The 18,988-nt window shown below is 42.2% G+C and overlaps 1 protein-coding gene across 6 annotated transcripts; it reads right to left on the bottom strand.

Moving 5' to 3' along the window:
- Nucleotides 1-1,621: 1,621 nt before the first annotated feature.
- On the bottom strand, nucleotides 1,622-11,641 carry CLDN34 (claudin 34). Of its 6 annotated transcripts, XM_061459888.1 has the most exons (4): nucleotides 9,179-11,641; nucleotides 8,925-9,075; nucleotides 4,141-4,276; nucleotides 1,622-2,805 (listed from the first exon to the last, which is right to left on the bottom strand). In XM_061459888.1, the coding sequence occupies exon 4, from the start codon at nucleotides 2,745-2,747 to the stop codon at nucleotides 2,103-2,105; it is 645 nt and encodes a 214-aa protein (XP_061315872.1). In that variant the 5' UTR covers nucleotides 2,748-2,805; nucleotides 4,141-4,276; nucleotides 8,925-9,075; nucleotides 9,179-11,641; the 3' UTR covers nucleotides 1,622-2,102. The 6 variants fall into 6 exon arrangements, with proteins under 6 accessions (XP_061315872.1, XP_061315873.1, XP_061315874.1 ...); XM_061459889.1 differs by having other exon boundaries at nucleotides 8,925-11,641; XM_061459890.1 differs by lacking the exon at nucleotides 8,925-9,075.
- Nucleotides 11,642-18,988: the final 7,347 nt, after the last annotated feature.

Below are 18,988 nucleotides of genomic sequence, written 5' to 3'. Positions count from 1 at the left end.
CTGCTGTGGCACCAGTGCAGAAACTTAGCATGTGTCTGATGTCATTTGTTCCCTTTTCTTTTAGCCAGGAAGAATAAATGCAAATCGAACCTAATAATTTAGTGAAGATAGCTAACAAACCCAGTTGGGGGTATTGGCATTTCTGTGCGTATACGAACACAAAAATCTGTAGATATTTTCTGTTAAAGTTCAAATTCCTTGCCAGGGAATATTGGTGGTTTATTAGTGTGGGGAAATGCTGACATAAACACATGGATGCATCTTTTCCCCCCCCCCTTACAACTACAGTAAGATAACATCTAATATTATTGTGGGTCCTGTGGGAAGAGATAACAGTTCTATTGACTTGCACATTTAAAACTGAAACCTACCAACATTGTAAAGGATGTATAGTAGAACTCAAACTAGAAACGGTATATAATAAACAAGCTATTAAATGTCTTGCCTTCATTGAAACACCACTTGAAAGTGCTTTAGAGCATTGTAAACAGTGAAAGGATGAATCCTTACAGCAGATGAAAAAATTACCAGTGATGAGATAAGCTGCTGTTTTGGAAGAGACTGGAAGACGGGAGAGGAAATGAAGGTGCTGTAGAGATTCTGTATAAACAAGGCAGTACAGCAAAGTCAAGACAGTGTGAAAGATGTGAAGGAAATTTAGACTTCTAGGACAAGATGAGGTAGTAGCAGCCACAAGCAGTCAGACCTTGTTTGCTGGCGTTTTACCTTTTCTTGCAATGTACAAGAATTCTTTCATTTTTGTTACATTTTCTTTTCTTCTTCCTTTGAACCCATTAGTATTTTAGAAAACGGAGGACAATGAAAAGAGTAAAACTAAAATTATTCAGATTCCTGCAGCATTTCTTTCAAAGTGTCATAACTTCTTGAGGAATCTGTTTTCAAGAGATCACCGGTTTTTCAGCAGTGTTTAGTCATTCCTCCCAACCTCTTTTTTTTTCCTTTTAAACTGCCCTGATTGCAGCATTTGTGACATTTCTCCTTTTTGTTATTTTTTAATGGCACTAGCATATGAAATTCCACTTAAGTGACAGATTAATTTCACCTAGCTTTGTCTAGCTTAGGTGAAGTTTGCTTGTGTACACCGGAGTTAGCAACTGTAGTTGTTTACAGCCATTACAGTAGGTTAAGAAAAACAGGTTTTTAGGGAGCATGTCAACTCCCAGCCATTCTGGCATGTATTTTGGAAAAGAGACTGTCTTTGTCTTTAAATTGGTGATAAACCGAGCCTGAAGTGACCAGTTTAGGTATAGATGTCTCCATCAGATGAATCATACCCTGAAAGTTGTACTGAATATTCCTGGTTACTGAGAGCACAGATTTTGCTGGCAGTTTTGTAATAACTGGTAGAGGTTGTTTCCATCTTTTGCAATACCTTTGGATTTGGTGAAGTGTCTGATGAAGAAGCAAACAGTTGCAGACTTTTTGGCTCTGGCTAAGCGAGGAACTAAGCACACCTTGCCCACAGGCAAACATGTTGCAACATAAAATGTAAATAGCTTGAAAGAAAAATAGAAGCATTAAAGACTTGTCTCTTTATGCGCCCTCGAGGAAGAAGAGAAACTGGCAACACCTTCATAAGACAATTCAGGGAAGACTCTGACACAACCATGATGACACTCATATTATTGGTGTTAAAAGTCTTGATGTGTCACAAAAGATGCTTAGCTACAAAGGTAATTAAATAATGGACAAAATAGCCTAGTACCAACAAGGAAACAAGTTCACATTTAACGTCTTATTTCACATCTTTCCAACAGGACAGTTAGTTCAGAGTCAGCTCTTTGAGCACGGTAAATACCTTACACAAAATACAAATTAATCAGTGACGTTTGTATATACAAAAGAGGACAACTGGTAAAACTTAACTGCAGGTGTTGTTCATCAGCACTCATCTCAAAGATGAGCCTCCGGTCATATGTGACAACTAAGATAGTAGTTCAGCTGGTTCATATACAAAATAGTGTGGCTCCTATAGACTAAAGTAAAGTTCTGCAGTGCCTTGATTATAAAGCTGCTTGTGCTGCTGTCCTTATCTCTTGACTATGCTCTTGTTCTGAAACAGCTTGGGGGGATTTATCCTGTCAGCATTTTGTGATAGCGTTTGTGGTCACCGGAAATCTGTACAAGAGAGAAAAAATCCCACTTAGCAGCAGGAGGACGACAGCTACAATCCCAACCGGAATGGCAGCACCGACTTCCTGTGCTGCTGGGCTTGAGGGCATGTAGTAAGATGGAGGAAAAGCAATGCTCTGGTTATGTGCTACAGAGTAGAAATTCCAGCTCACAGGAATCAGGACACACAGACCAGAAAATATGTAGAAGCAGCCACCCACCAGGAAGAAACGGGTAATGAGAATTTTGTGAGTGATTCCCATATAAACATTCCTCAGAGCAAAGACTGTGGCAGTCAGTCCCAGCAAGCCTGTGAACATGGCGATCAACAGGAGACCCTGAGCAGTATAGATTTCAGCTGGGATGGAGGATTCATAACCACTGAATTTATGGCAGAACTGTTCTTTATAGCCAGGTGAGACCTGAAGGTAACTGATGAAGCAGACTTTCCAAATCCCCACCCATGCAACACCAGAGGAGATGATGGTGGTGTTGTCCACATGCCACACTCTCCATTCCACAGTTCCCATTGAAACTGTGCACAGGATCCAGCCTACAGTACCAAGAGCAAAGGCAGCCAGCTGGAGGTGTGAGCTGCTGACCAGGGAGTTCATCTTTTGGAGGTCTTCTGCTCTGTTGCAGGCACAATTGCCATGTGAAGTGAGAGAGGCACTGGAAAGAAACAGTGTAAGATTACAAAGGCACTTATTATTTGGGTGAATAGGTGAACCTGATAGTGAAAAAGTAAAAGCTGGAGTGAATACGTGTACAGAGGGAGGACAGTACTCATCTTTCCCCAACTGTAATGAACTGTTGAAGTTTAGTGTCATAGACAAGTAACATCTACGTTTTATTCTGAATATATCATTGTATCACAAGGAGAAGAATGAGTCTCTGGTTAGCTCCCATTACAATCTCCTTTCTACATTCACAACAGGAAAATTCACATCTTTCTCCAAGCTATTTTCTTCCTTGGTAATTAACCGCTATGTTCAAAGAGCCTCATTAATAAGCTTACTGGCTGGTAGAAACTAAATCTGACAAAATCCTCAGGATCCTGGCTGTTGCAAGAGATCTCACAAAGCAGCTGCAGAAGCCATGCTTCATGCTTCTCTCTCCTTGCAGTCGTGTTTGCGGTGCAGTTTGTGTTTTCAGCCCGACCTGAACAGACTTTTGCTTTGTGCTGCCATGTCTGAGAGCTGCTGGGACCAGGCTCGCACACAAAACACTGTAGTTCAGAGACATGAGCAAATCCAGGCCACAGAATCTAATACTTTGATCATTTTTAGATTATTTAACCATGACTTTGTTAGCAGGAACACTTGAATGAATCAGAAATATAATGCTCTATGCAGGGGCTGGATAGGCTGGAGCCTGGATATGCTGCCATTGCTTTCTCACCCTCAAACTTTAACCACAATTCTTTAGTGTTTCTCTTTTGCAAATCACATTCATAACCTGCCCATTTTCTCCAGTTCAAATCATCCTAGCACTGCCATGGAAAAGATTTTAGTCATTTAGCTTAGTAAAAGATTTTGGACGGTTTGTTTGGGTTTTTTTTTTTTACATTCCAAGTGCAAATTAAGTGTTTATTCTACTTTTAAAAAATAATCTGTTGATCTCCCATGTCTTTCATACAACCTTCTGAACAATTACAGGAATGATCTGTGATCAGAGGAGATGTGGCCTTGAACTAATTATGTAGATCTGAAAGATTCTAGGGATCTTTATATTTTATGAGTCATCAGAAATACTTGAACTCCTGGTCCCACTGAATTGAAGACTGGAGAAATAATGCTCGTTCTAGTAAGAAGGTAGATCTGCAACTATGTGTTGATATTAAAGCAGCAAATTTTTTACTTACTTAAGCTAACAGATTCAGTTGGTGAGACAATCTAATGCAAATATCCATCTATGGAAATCTTAAATAAAATAATAACTTCATAACAATATAGCCTTAAGCAAACACTGTCCATCATCTCATACCAGTGCCCACTGTATACTTACTTCAGTCCTGGAGCTGATGCCAATGATAAGAAGATAGGATGGTGTGTTTTTTAATGCCAGCCAAGCAGGGCAACATCTGCAATTTTATCATTTTGGCCTCCCACTTCATCTATGTATCTCCGATAGGACTGATTTCCTGTGGGACATATTAATCTCCATTATTGCAAATGTACATTTGATCCCTTCCTGCATGAAGAAAATTGCTCCAGAATAGCCTTCTGTGTTTCATCTACTTAAACCGAAACCTATTTATAAATGCTTTCTCGATCTGCTACATTATTTACAAAGTGATTATAACTCCCCCTATCTAATTAACTTAACCAGCCACACAGCACATTAGTAGCTGCATAAGGCACTAAAATGGTTTTCTTTCTGTTCCACCTCAAAACAGCATTGTATTTGTACATGTCTAGTGATGGGAAGATGACAGAAAGGAAAGAGAGTGACCAAAGGAGGCCTGTACTGTCTCCTTTTGCTTCTGTTTGAATTAGTTGTGCACAAAGAGGCCAATCCTCAACCATGTTAAAGTACCATTTTGTGCAGAGCCCATATTTCTGTAACACTTTTTGTATACATCATAAGTAGTCATTTTAACAGTTTGCTGCTATCAAGGTCATACAAGATAGGCAAGCAGGCAGATCTGTGTCACTGAGAGCTGCTCAGAGAATGGTATCAGTATACATCTTCAAACATTGGGTTTACTCACCTGTCTGCTCACAGAATTAAATGACGTCGTATCCATGATTACGGAGCCATCTGTCAAAGCATCATGTGCTAAGCTACTTAGCAGGGTGTCCAGAACTGAATTATAAAAGTAAAAAATAGGAAAATTCTTTTTCCCTGTGAGATTCACAAAATCCACAGAAGCAGCAAACACACAGAATGGAAGAATTCAAGACTTACACAAAAATTTTGAAAACACTGGAGAATAACCAGCAAAAAAAGATGGGCTTTAGATGAGGTACCAAATACCTAGACCCAAAGCATTGCGTATGTAGGAAATTACTGATTTTGGCTCATTTCTCCATACCCTGCCCCTGGAACTTACTTGATCTAACCTGGTATCACTGACTTAGAGCAAAATCAAGGTGAAAAAGAAATACTTTTGAGAATGATGATGAAGTTGAATTACAATACCCATACCTGCCTCGTTTGGAAACTCAGAAGCCTGTACTTGGGACCTCTTGGTGTTAAGATTCAGCAAGAACATAAGGAACAAAATAAATATCAAGGTAAAATAGTTGCAGGAATTTGCTTATCATATGAAAATATGTCATAATTAAAACAAAGATGGAGTACTCATTCCAGTCTCTATCATTATGAATATTAATAAACACACTATGGGTTTTATATCAAATGAGACCAGATATGTGTTGCTTGCCAAAAGCAAACGATAAGAGCATATTTGGATAAGAACATATTTAGTTTCAAGCTTCTGACATAAACCCTAAGCCTGAGCACTGCTGGAGGCTGCAGCATCCATGACACCTTGGGCATCCCACTGCAGTGGTCCAGCTGGAGCACCAGCCCACATGGTCATGCATTGTGACCGGGTGCCAGCTGGCAAAGAGCACCAGGGAAGCTCGTCCCCCCTAAATGCAAAGAGATACGTTCGTTTTTCAGGGCCACTGTGCAAACATTCCCAAAGGAAAAAAAAAAAAAAAAAAAAAAGAAAAGAAAAAATGGAAAAAAGGCGTTCCGCCGGCAGATGCGAAGTAAAACCAGGAATGAGCTGCAGAGGGCGTCTACCCCCAGGATTTCAGCCTTCCCGGCGGCTCGCTCGCTGTGAGAGGGAAGGGAAGGGAAGGGAAAGAAGAAGGAAGAGAAAGAGAAAGAAAGGGGAAATGCTGCCCAAGCCTCCATCCATGGGACTTGATGCAGGTGCTGAACTCTGCTCCAACACCAGCAGGCCCCTTCCTGTAGGTTTCGAAGACAGAGGCTTCCCCTTTGGAAAGGAAGAACTGGATCCATCACTAGCTTGTCATTCACATAAAAAAAAAACAAAGAAAAAATTTCGTTAATAAAGCCTTTTGGTCCCTGGATAAATGCCCTTTCCAGCCTTCTGAGAGAAAAATGTGGCAGTTCAGTCCCTGCATGTTTCAAGCTATACTGGATAAAATACAGCCCAAAACCCGGATCATACGGCGGTCTGTGCACTGGCATAATCTATTGGCTGTTTTCATGCTTTAGTAATCATGTAAGTCTTTTTAACTAATTTAATTAGTATAGTAAGATTATCTATGTGCTTTGAATAATACAGTGATGTAACATGATCACTCTATGAAATTTCCTAAGGCAAATGAACTCAGCATGAATTCAGTCAGCTACAGAAGGTCTTCTGGATAATTAGTTGGTATTGCTGGCATGTGTGTCTTGACTTGGAAGCTCACTCAGATTTCAGCATCCAATGTTTGCATGCCAGCTATGTCACGGGATAGAGGGAGCCTACAAAGGCAATCTTGCCAGGAGGAACAAGCTAGGCCAGTGTGATTGGTCTGTATGCCAGTGGACCAAAAAAGCATGACTGGAAACACTTTTCACCCAAAGAAGCAAGAGGAGTGTGTTAAGTAGTGGCTACAGTTCCATCTCAGTGTCCCGTGATTTAATAATTTACATTTAATTTCGGTCTAATCCACAAGCATTCCAGCAGCTTCAGGGGCCAGCCTTTTGGAAAGTCCAGATACCTAAAAAAGGAAGAGCTACTTCTACAGGGTTCTCACCTGATAGTCCCTTGCTATCTTTTTCTCTCTTAACACATCATCCGTTTCCTCCATGAATGTATTTTTTAAGTCAATATCCTACCTGAGTAAAAGCAAACTGTAAACTTGCTATCATGCAATAGAAAGTTGAGAGAGAAGACAGAAACTAATAGTAAAAGATGACACATGCTAGTGAATTCGTCCACTTACAGAAACTTCAAGGATCCTTTTGTATTTACGTCTTATTTTTATTTAAATCAAGCACTGCACAGTGAGCAGTCTGTTTATGGAAAACATATTGAGCCATTGCCTGTATTTTTCAGGGGCAGAATGAAACAGGACTTTCCCCCTCTTAGCTACAAGGAACAGATGAGGATGCCCAGGAGCTGTGCTGACTTTCCTACAGCTGCAAGCTTGCTTCTAGGAGAAAAAACAGAGCAAGCTGCTCTCTCAAACACCAGGTGTTTCACAGAGGGTTTCTGGGGTCATCTGTGCATGAGGCTTACCTTTAAAAAGACTAAAGTGAAATGCTGTGGTCTGAGAGATAACAGTCTGTTCTTTGTGGCCTCATGTTCTCAGCAGCAAACAGAAATGGAGCTGTGCTTGAAATTTTGTCAGCACTTCTTTTCCTACAAGTAATTGCTGGTGACAAAAGGCTGGGGCTGTGATATCAGTTCTCAGAGCAGAGAAACCTAAATGGCACCAAACACATTTCACTTCTGGAATTAATACTGGGTCCACTGAAAAGCTCTTTTAATTCCATTCATCAGCCTGTACACACCAGCTGGGTTTCAGATCTGCTTTCTAAGACTCAACCTGCGTTAGAAAGAAAGATTTGTAAAAGCTACAGGTAAACACAGGGAAAACAGCTAGCATGCTTTCTTAATGAGTGCACCTAAATATAATTGGGCTTTTCGGGTTACTGGGTCTCAGAACCCCTGATGGGGTGAGGGCCTGTGCCAGGGGCTGATGTCCATCTTGTGGGGAGCAAAAGAGAGTGCCCCCAACCACGCAATCACTGGCAAGACTTCTCCTTAAATGCATCACTTCAGATGATGGACTGAGCTTCAGAAAGGAGAGGGAAGCCCCAAACCTCACCTACCTTGGTGTCTGGTACAGAGAAAAGAGCACTAAGGGGTCAGGAGTGTGACTAGGGCAACCACATCCAGGTCCCAGGGAGCTCACATGAGTGGGAAGATGAAAGCACTGAATACATGCCCTCATGAGATGTCCCCCTGCAGGAGTCACCTCATAGCCAAAAGCCTGGTGCCTGTGGGAGAAATGAAGAACACCCAAAGCACCCAGAGCATCAGCCCAAATGTGCTGCACAGACACTCAGGGAAGAAGAACAAGCGTTGACTGCACACTGCAACCTGATGATGAGATTTTCTTCATAGACACTGGGTGGGTGGTTGAAGGGACGGATAGCTTTCCAAAAGGATGGGAGACAATACTTGTTTCTTTGTAAGTGACAGCACAGCTACACCAAAATATGCTACAAAATGTAACAGCAGAAGAGCGAAGTTGAGTCTCTCTGCCTCCAGCCTGCCTGCCTTCTGACCGACGCTTTTGCTTTAGGAATTGCACTGCAACTTGTAAATACCTTGAAGAGAAAGTTCCTGATAAATTCTTCCTATGTAAAACACACACAAATTTGTTTTCCCAGCCTGTGTAAGCAGGAATTTATTTCTTTTTTTTTCATGTTTTAAGCAAATATTTTTGCATTGGATGTTGCCAGGCACTGCATGCATTTTGATATTAACATTCAAATCCTGCTTTTGCAAACTTGTACAGCCTACATGCAGCTTTATTGGTCTATACTGGACATGGTTTAGTAACCAAACCCTTTGTTCAATCTAAGTTTCGCAGCAGAAAGGGAGTCTAAAAAACCCCCAACAGCACAGTAATTAAGAAGGTCTCTTCTTAGCAATATCCTTATGATTTAATGCCTCAAAACTTAATTCTTCAGTTCCCAGTTGGGCAGACATTCTTTATAGGAAACAAATAAATATTTCAGTCTCTCCCCATCTGTTCTCTATCAGCACTTCATAAAATAAGACGCATTGAAAAAAAAAGGAGACTTACTTCTGTGGGTCTGCGAGTTGCCTGAGGCTTTGAAGCAGTGTCAGCTGCATGAAGCGAGTTCCAGAAGGGAGGTGGAAAGAAACGCGCCTGCAAATTGTCTGTCTTGTTACGCTACCAAATAGGTACCTCACAGTTCCTTGTCACTCTCCCACTAAGTCAACAAAGAAGTAGGAAGTCAGTTAATCATTAACGTATTATAAAAATATGAAAGCTTTCCCATATGCCATTTTTTCTAATTGCTCTAAAACACTCACCAAAGTACAGGGATAACTCCCATGGAAAATCCAGTTTCCTGTAAGACACCCGTTCAGGAAATCAGCCTTTGTGATGACAAGATTTTCCAGCCTGAGACCCCCGCAGTGTCCTGAAGGACACAGATTTCTCATCTGAAAGAAAATAAAATCATTTCATAACCCGTTCCTCTTTGTTGAGACTTTTCCTCCTGTATTTATGCAACGCAGATTAGTGCAGCTCTGCGGTGGGAAGAAATATAGGGGAGAAGGAGGAGGTTTTCTGGGGAGCGAGCACAAGTTGAACTGGTGTCTTCTTGGACTGTGGCTGGCAGTACCCGCGCATGAGTACAAACAGTACCATGCTTTCTACCTCAGATACTTTTTAAAAAGAACAAAAACAACACATTTTTTTAGATTATGTTATGTTTGCCTTGCTCGGTGGTTTCCCCGTGAATGTAAACAATGATTCTTACAAACCCTTTAAGAGTTCTTAACTCTGCTCTGGTTTCTCCTCTTCGAAACCTAGATTACTAATGTTAAACTCCAGTGATGCACTGGCTTCTGCAGTGAGAAGATACCCAGAGTTGATGTTGAAAGTTGAGGAAGTTGATTTAATGGAAGTACCCTGAAATGGGATGCCCTCATCGAAAAAATTCTTCATACCTCTCACACACACCATGGCCGGTCATTGCCACCACCAAAGAGGGCTTTAAAATGGCATTAGTCCATATCCTTCTGTTTTCTGCCTCACCTTTAAGCCAAGCTCCCTGCCTCTCTTGCTGCATCTTCCAGCTGACACCGATTCACTGCTTTCATGTGCAGACAACACAGCCCACCTGTGGCCACGCAGTCTTACCTTCTTCTGCAGCTCACCACCAGGCTGGGATCTCCTCTCTGACTGGTCACAGCTAGATGGTGTTTGTTGCACAGCCAAACTCAGCTACTCAGGCTTTGCTGTTGTGTGCCAAAAGCCCTGACATGTATAGATCCCGATGGGCTTGCTGTCATGTGTTAGACTTGAGCATAGCCTGTTGACATGGTGATGGGTCTACTTGGGCAGTAAGCATCTGGCAGATAGGTTCCTTTCCTTGGATTTAATAACTGGGTGAGACAAAATTTGCAGGCAAACCTATTGCTGATTTTACACGTGAAGCTGCTGCGTGCAGCCTATCTGGCCAACTGTGAGATAGGAGTGGCACCCCCTTCACTACTCCTAGAGCAACACTTCTTTGCCCCCCAAATTCTGTATCTTTGACATATTTCTTCTCAGTCACAAAAAAAAACCAGACACCATTATGATGTTTTAAAGATTAAATTGTATAGAAAAAAGAATGATTTTGTTGTATTTGTCAACCACCATCAGTGCAGTGAAGTTCAATTCAACTGCAAATCTACAGTGCCTAGGCTGTGATAGCATAACCAGCAGCATAAGCACCATTATGTTAGTGAGAAATACAATGCACAGAAAATGGAATGAAAGCAAGATAAGAAGCAAACTAAGGTAGTGTTTTTCTTCTCAGTATATGATTATGACTTCTATAAATGTGTTCCTTTTGGGTGTATTAGTGACAAGTCATTAGGAAGCAGATGGAAATTAAGTTTCTGACTGCCTTATTTAAAGGAACCCATTTTACACATCAGACTTTATTGCTCATTGAATGCCAATGGTTAATACTTTTGGGGGGGCAGAAAACATTCGTTTTCTTCCTACTGTGGCCTTGACCCAAAGCACATTGAAATCAGTGGAAACAGTTCTGCTGACTTCAAAGACCTTTAAATCAGGCCTGGTCCCTTCTGTGGTTTACAATTTCACTGTTAAATACCACAGAATAGGAAATGTTTGTTTCAAGTTATTTTTCCTTCCATTTGCCCCATTAAAAAACAACCTGAAATCAAGATGCTGTGCAAGATACATTGCCCAACAAATGCTGTCAAATAGGCAGCAGACAAAGCCCGTAAACAGCTAGGAGGCTCGGGTACAAGTACTTGCTCACTTCTTGTTGTGAGACAAAGGTTACTTCTCCCCAGAAACACAGCAGCTTCCCTGCATGCAGCTTGCTCGCCTGTGGTCGGTGAACTGGGGATGACAGTTGTTGTGTCCTCACTCTTCATCACCACTTCTCCTCAGAGGATCAGCAGCTTCCACATCCAGCCCTGAACCAAAGTATGGACATCTAAAAACCACATCTTGAGTCTGAGGAAAATATTACATAAACACCTTTGCTAATGGTGTGTATTTATGGTGTCCTTTGAAACCTGGGAAATTCAGAAATCAGACAAATGACCAAATTCAACACAACTCACATCACAAAGTGCTTCACAGACCAGCATTTTGCCTGTGTTTATTTTGACTATGCCTCTTCAGACATGGATCACACATACGCTGTCAACAGTACGTCAAATGACATTGAAAAGCCAGACAGTTAAAAGATGAGGATGTGTTTTCAGAGTGCACAATAACTGCATCTCAGTCGTTGCCCCACTGTTGAGGCTAATCCCGTAACAGCTCACTGGACATCCGCATGGATAAACTCTACAGCTGTTGAAATAACAAAACCCCAAAAGCAGGATGGGCTTTTGAAGGGGTTAAAACCCCTTCACTGTGCATGCCCTGGGAACAAGGAAGTCAGCTTCCAGGCCGGGGGTTTGAGGGTCCTGTTGTTCTGCAGATGGAGGGGCCAGCAGTGGTGGGATGAACAGCCACAGCAGGCTCCTAACAACCGTGGGGCAGGGGTGCTCTTGTCACAGCACAACAAAGGGCTTAGCTCAACTTTTGCTGTTAGAGTGGTTATCACTCTCTTCCTCCTGCTGAGTCTGGCTATGGCTGGGACCGTGCAGCCTAGGGCTTGTCTCTGAAGAGAGGCAAGCACTGCCAAGCTCAGCAGGCTCCACAGGGAAACACCACACATTATCACATACTCAATCCCAAACTACCTTCGCCCCATTCATAGCTGTCAGCGGATGCTGCTTGCTTTTGTGGTCAGTCCCATCAGCTGGGAGGTTCCCTGGCTCCAGAGAACGTGATAATCATTTTGTTGTGATACTGCCATTAATGCCAAGTCAGCTCTGTTTGTATTTTTTCTGTGCAGTGTGGGTGAAATTTAAACACATTTTAGTCTGACACTGCAGCAGACTTAAATTATGAGACATTACATGTTGTTCCTCCTAGCAAGAGAGACAGTGTTCAGTGTCCAATTTAGGTACTGGAAGCTAGAAAGCCTGTGCTTCACCCATGTCTGGATTTGCTTCTTTCCAAACGCTTCCTTCCAAACTCAGCACTAGTATCCCTATTGAGGGTCAAATATTTGTTTAGTGCTTCTTCTATCCAGACTATGCCAGAGATCTTTTGCCCACCGATCAGTGCCACCAGCAGTGTCCTCAGACTCCCTGCTGACACACTAACAACTCTTCTTTCATCCTTAGCTTTTCCTGGATTGCCCTTATAACTTAGCTGAAAAACTCACAGAAACTTCCTATGAAGTTGACCCTTTTACTATTGGTCAATTAAACCCAAGGGGGAAATGGGAACACACAACACACAGCTGCCCAGATTCTCTCCAGCATGGGTTGTTTAGATGTTTTCTCCAGAGGTCAGGAACCATAGATCCTTTGGAACGGGGTCAGTATTAGGTTTTGATGCAAACTTGAGATGGCAATTACAGACTCGACAGTTTCAAGCGGGATGATTTCACTGTGATTGTGACCCAGCAAGGGGCTGATTTAAAAACCAAAAGAATTTGTCTTTGGCTCAGCAAGAAACTGATGTTCTCTTCCTGTAGACGCAGAACACAAAAGCTCGCGTGCACAAAATGAAGGGCTGCTAAAATTAGATGCACTCTTGTGGCTTGGATCGGCTTCTAGTTATTCCCAGATACCCAAAGTAGGTCATTCACGGCTTAACAAAGACATTTCCCTCAGACCCGCTGACAAGTTAGAGCTGGTGGAAAAGACCACCTGATGGGAGGATGTTACCAACATGTTACACTCGGGTTTCACTCCGCCTCGGCAGCCTTTCTGCACTGCGAGAGCAGTGTTACAACACGGGGCTTTTTCCACTTCATTGGCGCTGCCTGAGCAGCTTGTTCTTATCAGCCATTCGAAGTCACAAGAAAATCAAATTCCTGTAATTTTTTATTGAAGGAAACGAAGCCAAGAGATCAATAGAGACCTTTAGCTGGTATCATGTCATGGGGGTTTTAAAGCTTTACAAAGCAACTCCCTGCACAAATCACAGGGCACTATTAAAGTCCTACTTTAGGAGAAACATGTGACTCACTGGTTGCTCATTAGCTGATCATGGCTATGACCTTGGCTGGAAGAAGAACTTCAGAATCATTACTGACAATTCTACAAGGGTTGCTGTGCCTTTAGCCCCCTCCCTGGTTATCATCATAGCTGAACAATGACTGTGATCTTCCAACGGACCAATACCCTACTAAGATTGTTGCGGTAGGAAGCCTATACAAATGTTCTGGTGAGGCAAAATATAAAATTCCTGCAGAAAGCAAAACAGATTGCTTAGGAACTACCTTATCACCGCAAACAGGGAGCCAGTGGGGAGCAGTCCTGTAAGGAGCTCCAGACAGGCATATTCCTTAAATATGTGGAGGGCAGCTGCATTTCAGAAGTGTTTTATTGCAGTAACTCTACCTCAAAGGTAAGACAGCTCTACTTGTGCTAGCCTGTCATTTGCCTGGATGCTGGGGAAAGAGGTGTCAGCCTGCCCCTGCTTTGCTTTCCCTCTGCCCGTTCCATAGCCAGCTCACAAATTACAAGCACAGGAGACGAATGGCCATCGATCCTCCGAGGCTTTGTGCTCCAGCACACATGGGGACTGTTCCAGAAAGTGAGGGCAACCACCTGGAAGGAGCCAATGAAGAGAGGTCAGCTTTATGTTGGCCCAGGGAAATGCCTTAACGGACAGCGAGATTGGTCAGTGCAGGAGCACTGGTAAGAGACTCACCCCTGTGCAATGCATGATCTCAGAAAACATGAATTAAAAGCAATCTTAGGAACTAATCAGACCAGTAAAAGGAGAAGAATTTGTGGCAGCTCCTGTAGGTGCACGTGCATGTGGGGTTCTGTAACAGAAGATTGTCTGAGATGTGCTGCCTGGAGCACTCAAGCCCAGTTGGCAAGTTGAGGGCTTACAGACTCCCACCTATTGTCCTGACCCGTCAGCCTCCCAAAGCCACGTGTTATAATTACTTCTGCTCTTTTAAGACCCCAGTTATAAAAGCACTGGCAATCTAAATATTTACCGAGGTAGTCACACCTTGGTATGCGATCATGTAACATAAGAACTGCAAACACGAAAGGTGCATTTATGGTGACCATAAAATTTTCATTCTGAGTTTCCTGATTTGCAGACGAAGCACCCGACCTTCACACCGCACACTGCTGCTCATGACAACAGCGCTGTACTGCTGCCACCCCAAAACACTGGCAATTAATCCCTATTTTCACGTCTGCCTTGTGCTCAACTGGTTCTCGGTAGGTCTTTCTCTGCTAAATGAGTCTCATTTTGCCTGTCTGGGGAACCACCCACATGACAACCTTTGAAACCCAGTTTTCATCCGTGAGAGCTCTCTGGTTTGGTCATTGGGAGACATTCTCTCTCCTCTCCAATAATTTACATGAGTCTTTTATCATGTTTTCCAGTTTTGCAACTCCTTTGCATTGGATATGAATAGTAGAATTAGATGTGATATTTTAGAAAGCTTAGAAAGTTTTCAGTAATATTGCATAGCAAGATACTACTTTCCCCGTGTTCCCCTTCTCTTCCAATACACTGTTTCAGACATCTTCTAAAGTGCAGAGCTCATATCAGCTGCTCATTCACGATGACCCCCCAGTTTTTGAGAGTCATTTGTTTCCTGGTCTATATCCCAACACCTTGTTTGAGTGCTGTCACCTGCCTTTGCATGTTACTGTATGAAAAGGTGATTTGTTTGAACACAGCCAGACATACCAGTCTTGCTCTATACAACTTTTCTCTCCTTTGTGTGCCATATATGTAGTGACTGTTACCACTGTATCTCTTCTAATCATCTCTCCTATTTGTGTGGTGGCAGTGCCCATCGTTTAAAAATGCCAGTCTAAGTAACTCCACCTTTGCAAAATCAGTGTGACAAGAGTTTACTCACCTAGTTCTTTTTGCTCTCATTGCAGTAAAAATAGGAGGAAAAGCTATTCTTTTACTTCTCAAACTGTAAATGTATACAAACGGAGGATTTGGAGAACAGAGTAACTGAAGAGTTTTGTCAGAATCTCTAGAACTTGTACACCAGAGGCATTTCTTCTGCATTTGAATCAAAAGGATTCAGTATGTGCAGGCATTCGGCAAACGGACCTGCAATTAATGCTGTGTTAGGGACCTAAGGCATGGATTAATCCCACTTTGATTTCAGTCTTTCTAGAGAAAGAGGAGGAGGCAGGGAAGGAAAAGAGACCTGGTTTGAACCAGGAGAAAGAAAAAAGCAGGGAATTCTCTGCCCTGATGCATTTCCCACTGCCTTAGTATTTCTTCCTTCAGGGCACTGATTATTCCAGGTTTTCTTGGTTTTCACTTCCTTGAGATCTGTATCGCCCTATTATAAAATAAAGCACTTGACTGCTCCACCCCATTTGGGTCACCGTTGGCCACTTCGATCACCACAGCTCCATTTCCCTTTTTATGTCTGGAGGAACCACACCTGCCTATGCGTGCTGCTGCAGCTGTAACTCCGGGGAGTGGCTGTGAGCGGTGCCCACAATTCTCATGCTTTTGTGTTTAAGTTACTGAGACAAATAATTTCTACCTTCCATTGCTTACTATTTAGTTTGCAATTGCTCATTGTATTTAGGTTTTTAGAAAAGACAGAAGCCTAATTTGCCAGTAACAAACACTTTTGAAGAGCAGAGAGCTGGGAAGCAAAACAGATGTTGGAACTAAACACTTGAAACAATCTTCACTGGGAGGATTTTGTTAATTCCTCTCAGGCTTTTGGACTTTACAGCTCTACCAAAATCATGTTTTGTTAAAACTCTTGTAACTATATGTCCATTACTTGGTTTACAGAACACGCTCCTTGATTGGGAGGGTAGCACACAAGGAACAGCAGCAAAGTAACAACTCTTGGTAAGGCATGTCAGTCAGAACACAGCTTTTTTCCAGCTAATACTGGCTCATACGGAAGTTGCCTGGAATGAATGAAGTCTGGTTAATGTAGGTGCGACTTAGGATGTGCTTAAGAAAAGCCTTTCTTTCAGTAACTCCATTAAGCTGTATGAACACAGATCTAGAATCCTGGCATGTTCTCCTCACCTGTAACTTGTAGCATGCAGGCTTCATTTAGATACTATTTTGCTGGAGATTTATGCTACTCAAAATATGATTATCCTTCAGTATCTTTCAATACCTTGTGCTTCAGCCCCACTGCCACAAATCTGTCTGCTTTAATTAAAATCTATCCTGCTTCAAGACAGACAATCACAAATAGCAAATAAAAACACTCCAACAGAAGTAGATATGCAGTGGCAAACTGGTTGTTCTTTAGTGGCACTATTGTATTTTAGTTTAAAGACTCACCCCTAGTGAGCAGGAGAGGCACATAATTCCTGATCTGGCTTTAACCCTGGAGAAATGCCAGAAACTACCACAGCAGTTGTCCAGATGTTCTTGGTATCCCACCTGTGACAGCAGCCATTCAAAAGCAGCAGCAAGCAGTAAAGGATTTAGTTAGCTTTTATTAACCTTAGCCAGTGAGCAGGTTGTTGCATCCAGAAGCAGTGAGAATTAGATCTACAGCAACAGACTCCGCTGACATGCTTGGGAGGAGAGGAAGGCACAGCCTAGTCACAAGGCCATCTCCCCCTGCCAAATTTAGGAGACTACCTCCAAGACGGAGACACCAAAGCACCGAAAAATGAAGCTGTTGTCAGGATTTTCATTTAACACAGGAAGTAAAAAACCCGACCAACATTTTACCATCCTTGTTCTTGGGAAAGGCTCAACTGCTTTGACTAAAATAAAAGTCAGCCTAAAAGAAACAACAGCCTATCTGCCCACATGGGTACAACCAAGGAAAAGGTCCTAAACGTAGCCTGTCTAGAAAGTACCTGTTCTGCTTGTAGGTGTGCTACTGTAGTCTGAGAAATTACCTTCTGCTTTGAAATGCCCTGAAATTATTTCAATTCAGGCTTTCTCCCGAGATGTATTAAGTTAACCTACTTCAAATGGAACAGCTTTATTCATAGAAACATTATCAGAAACAGTCGGTAGGGAGAATGAAACCCAGGACTTCAGAGGTGAGCTCTGAAACCACATGGGTAACTCATCTTACAGACTGTGGATCACTGTAATTAGTTAAGTTACAGCCTGGAACTGCAGCCAGTGAATGCGATGACCAAATTACCACTTATAATTGACAATATATAATCCAGTAAGTACTTCAAAGATGCCATTATAAATTTTTATAACATCTACTCTGTGGGCAGGTTCCACTCAAGTATGCAGAAAAACCAATTATCCTCTAAAAAAACACCCCACAACTGAGAAGCCCTTAATTCGAACAAGCCTATGAACTTCTGCAGTTAAGTGACTAGACACCATTAAAAGAGGAGTTACTATTCTAATGTGCACCCATCATAAGGCTAGATAGTGGATTGCCAACAGATTACCTATAAAACCTGATACAATTAAGTGCACCAAAATTAATCACCAGCACTTGATTAGAAACAAATACTGTAAAACGGTGACTCCTTTGAAGTATCAGGGTCTGAAATACCCAAAAACAGAAAAAGAAAGAACCTAATTTCAGTTTAAAGAGAAGCTTTTTTTGCCAATTCAAATGGTTTACACAAAACCTAAACTGTTACTCCCCTATAGCTGCCATCTTGGATTACACTAAGTGCCAGGAAACCAGGCACGAAGAGGTGGGTCCACATACATGGAGAGAGAGAGAACGGGGTGAAAAACGCTTGTCAGAAGTTTAGACAAATCCTACAAAAACCCAAGTATTTTTCCTACTCTAGCTTCCTTTTCCCTGTAAGTTTCTATGATAAAGACCTTAACAGACAATTAATTTTCAGGATGATTTATCAGGCTATAAAACATTATCTGTGGTCACCTCTACTACAGATTTGTGCACACTTCGAGTCATAGAATCAGAACGGTTTGGGTTGGTAAGGGCATTAAGATCATCTAGTTCCACCCTCCCCTGCCGTGGGCAAAGACACCTCCCACTAGACCAGGTTGCCCAAGGTCCTGTCCAACTTGGCCTTGAGCACTGCCCCAATAAGGCAGAAAACTCTGCAGTTAATTTGAGTTCCCCATTAAACTGAAATTGAACAGTTTCTGTGGAAGTCTGTTAAAGGTGGAGATTTCAGAGTGATCTGTTCTCGCAAAGAATCTTGAGAACCACTGACTTTAGATAGGTGCACATAAAGTATCCTAAACACAGGATGAAGCCAAAACAGTGCAATTTCCCAAGTAGAAAAATCTTAACTCCTTCCCAGGTATACACTCGGTACGTCGTGACATACCAATTTATTTTATCCACCTCGTAACACATTGTCCTTTCTGCCCTCCCATAGTCACTTAAAATACACTTGAAATACTGAAGGGACCTGAACATGTTTCTGGCACTTACTTACACTAGGAACCTGAGAATGATCAATTAATCAACATGTTAAATAACCTGTGAAAAGACACCAAGCTACTCCATACCACAAGATAACTGGCCCTGCCTTTACAACCTACAGGCACTGTCAGCAGACACCACAAGATGGCCAATGCCGCACAGCAAACAGTAGGTCTTGATAGTTAAAACTGCACACAGAAACTAACTC

Source organism: Pezoporus flaviventris, unplaced genomic scaffold, assembly GCF_033815535.1.
Source record: "Pezoporus flaviventris isolate CSIRO_AGI_PZ_B2104156 unplaced genomic scaffold, CSIRO_AGI_Pfla_v1 ptg000030l, whole genome shotgun sequence".
In the NCBI taxonomy this organism is placed as follows: Eukaryota; Metazoa; Chordata; class Aves; order Psittaciformes; family Psittacidae; genus Pezoporus; species Pezoporus flaviventris.
The sequence above is the reverse complement of the archived record's forward strand: the minus strand, read 5'-3'. Positions and strand labels throughout refer to the sequence as shown.

Excerpts from the sequence above, each read along its gene's own strand:
- CLDN34 (XM_061459889.1), bottom strand. The coding sequence starts at position 2,747 with ATGAACTCCCTGGTCAGCAGCTCACACCTCCAGCTGGCTGCCTTTGCT.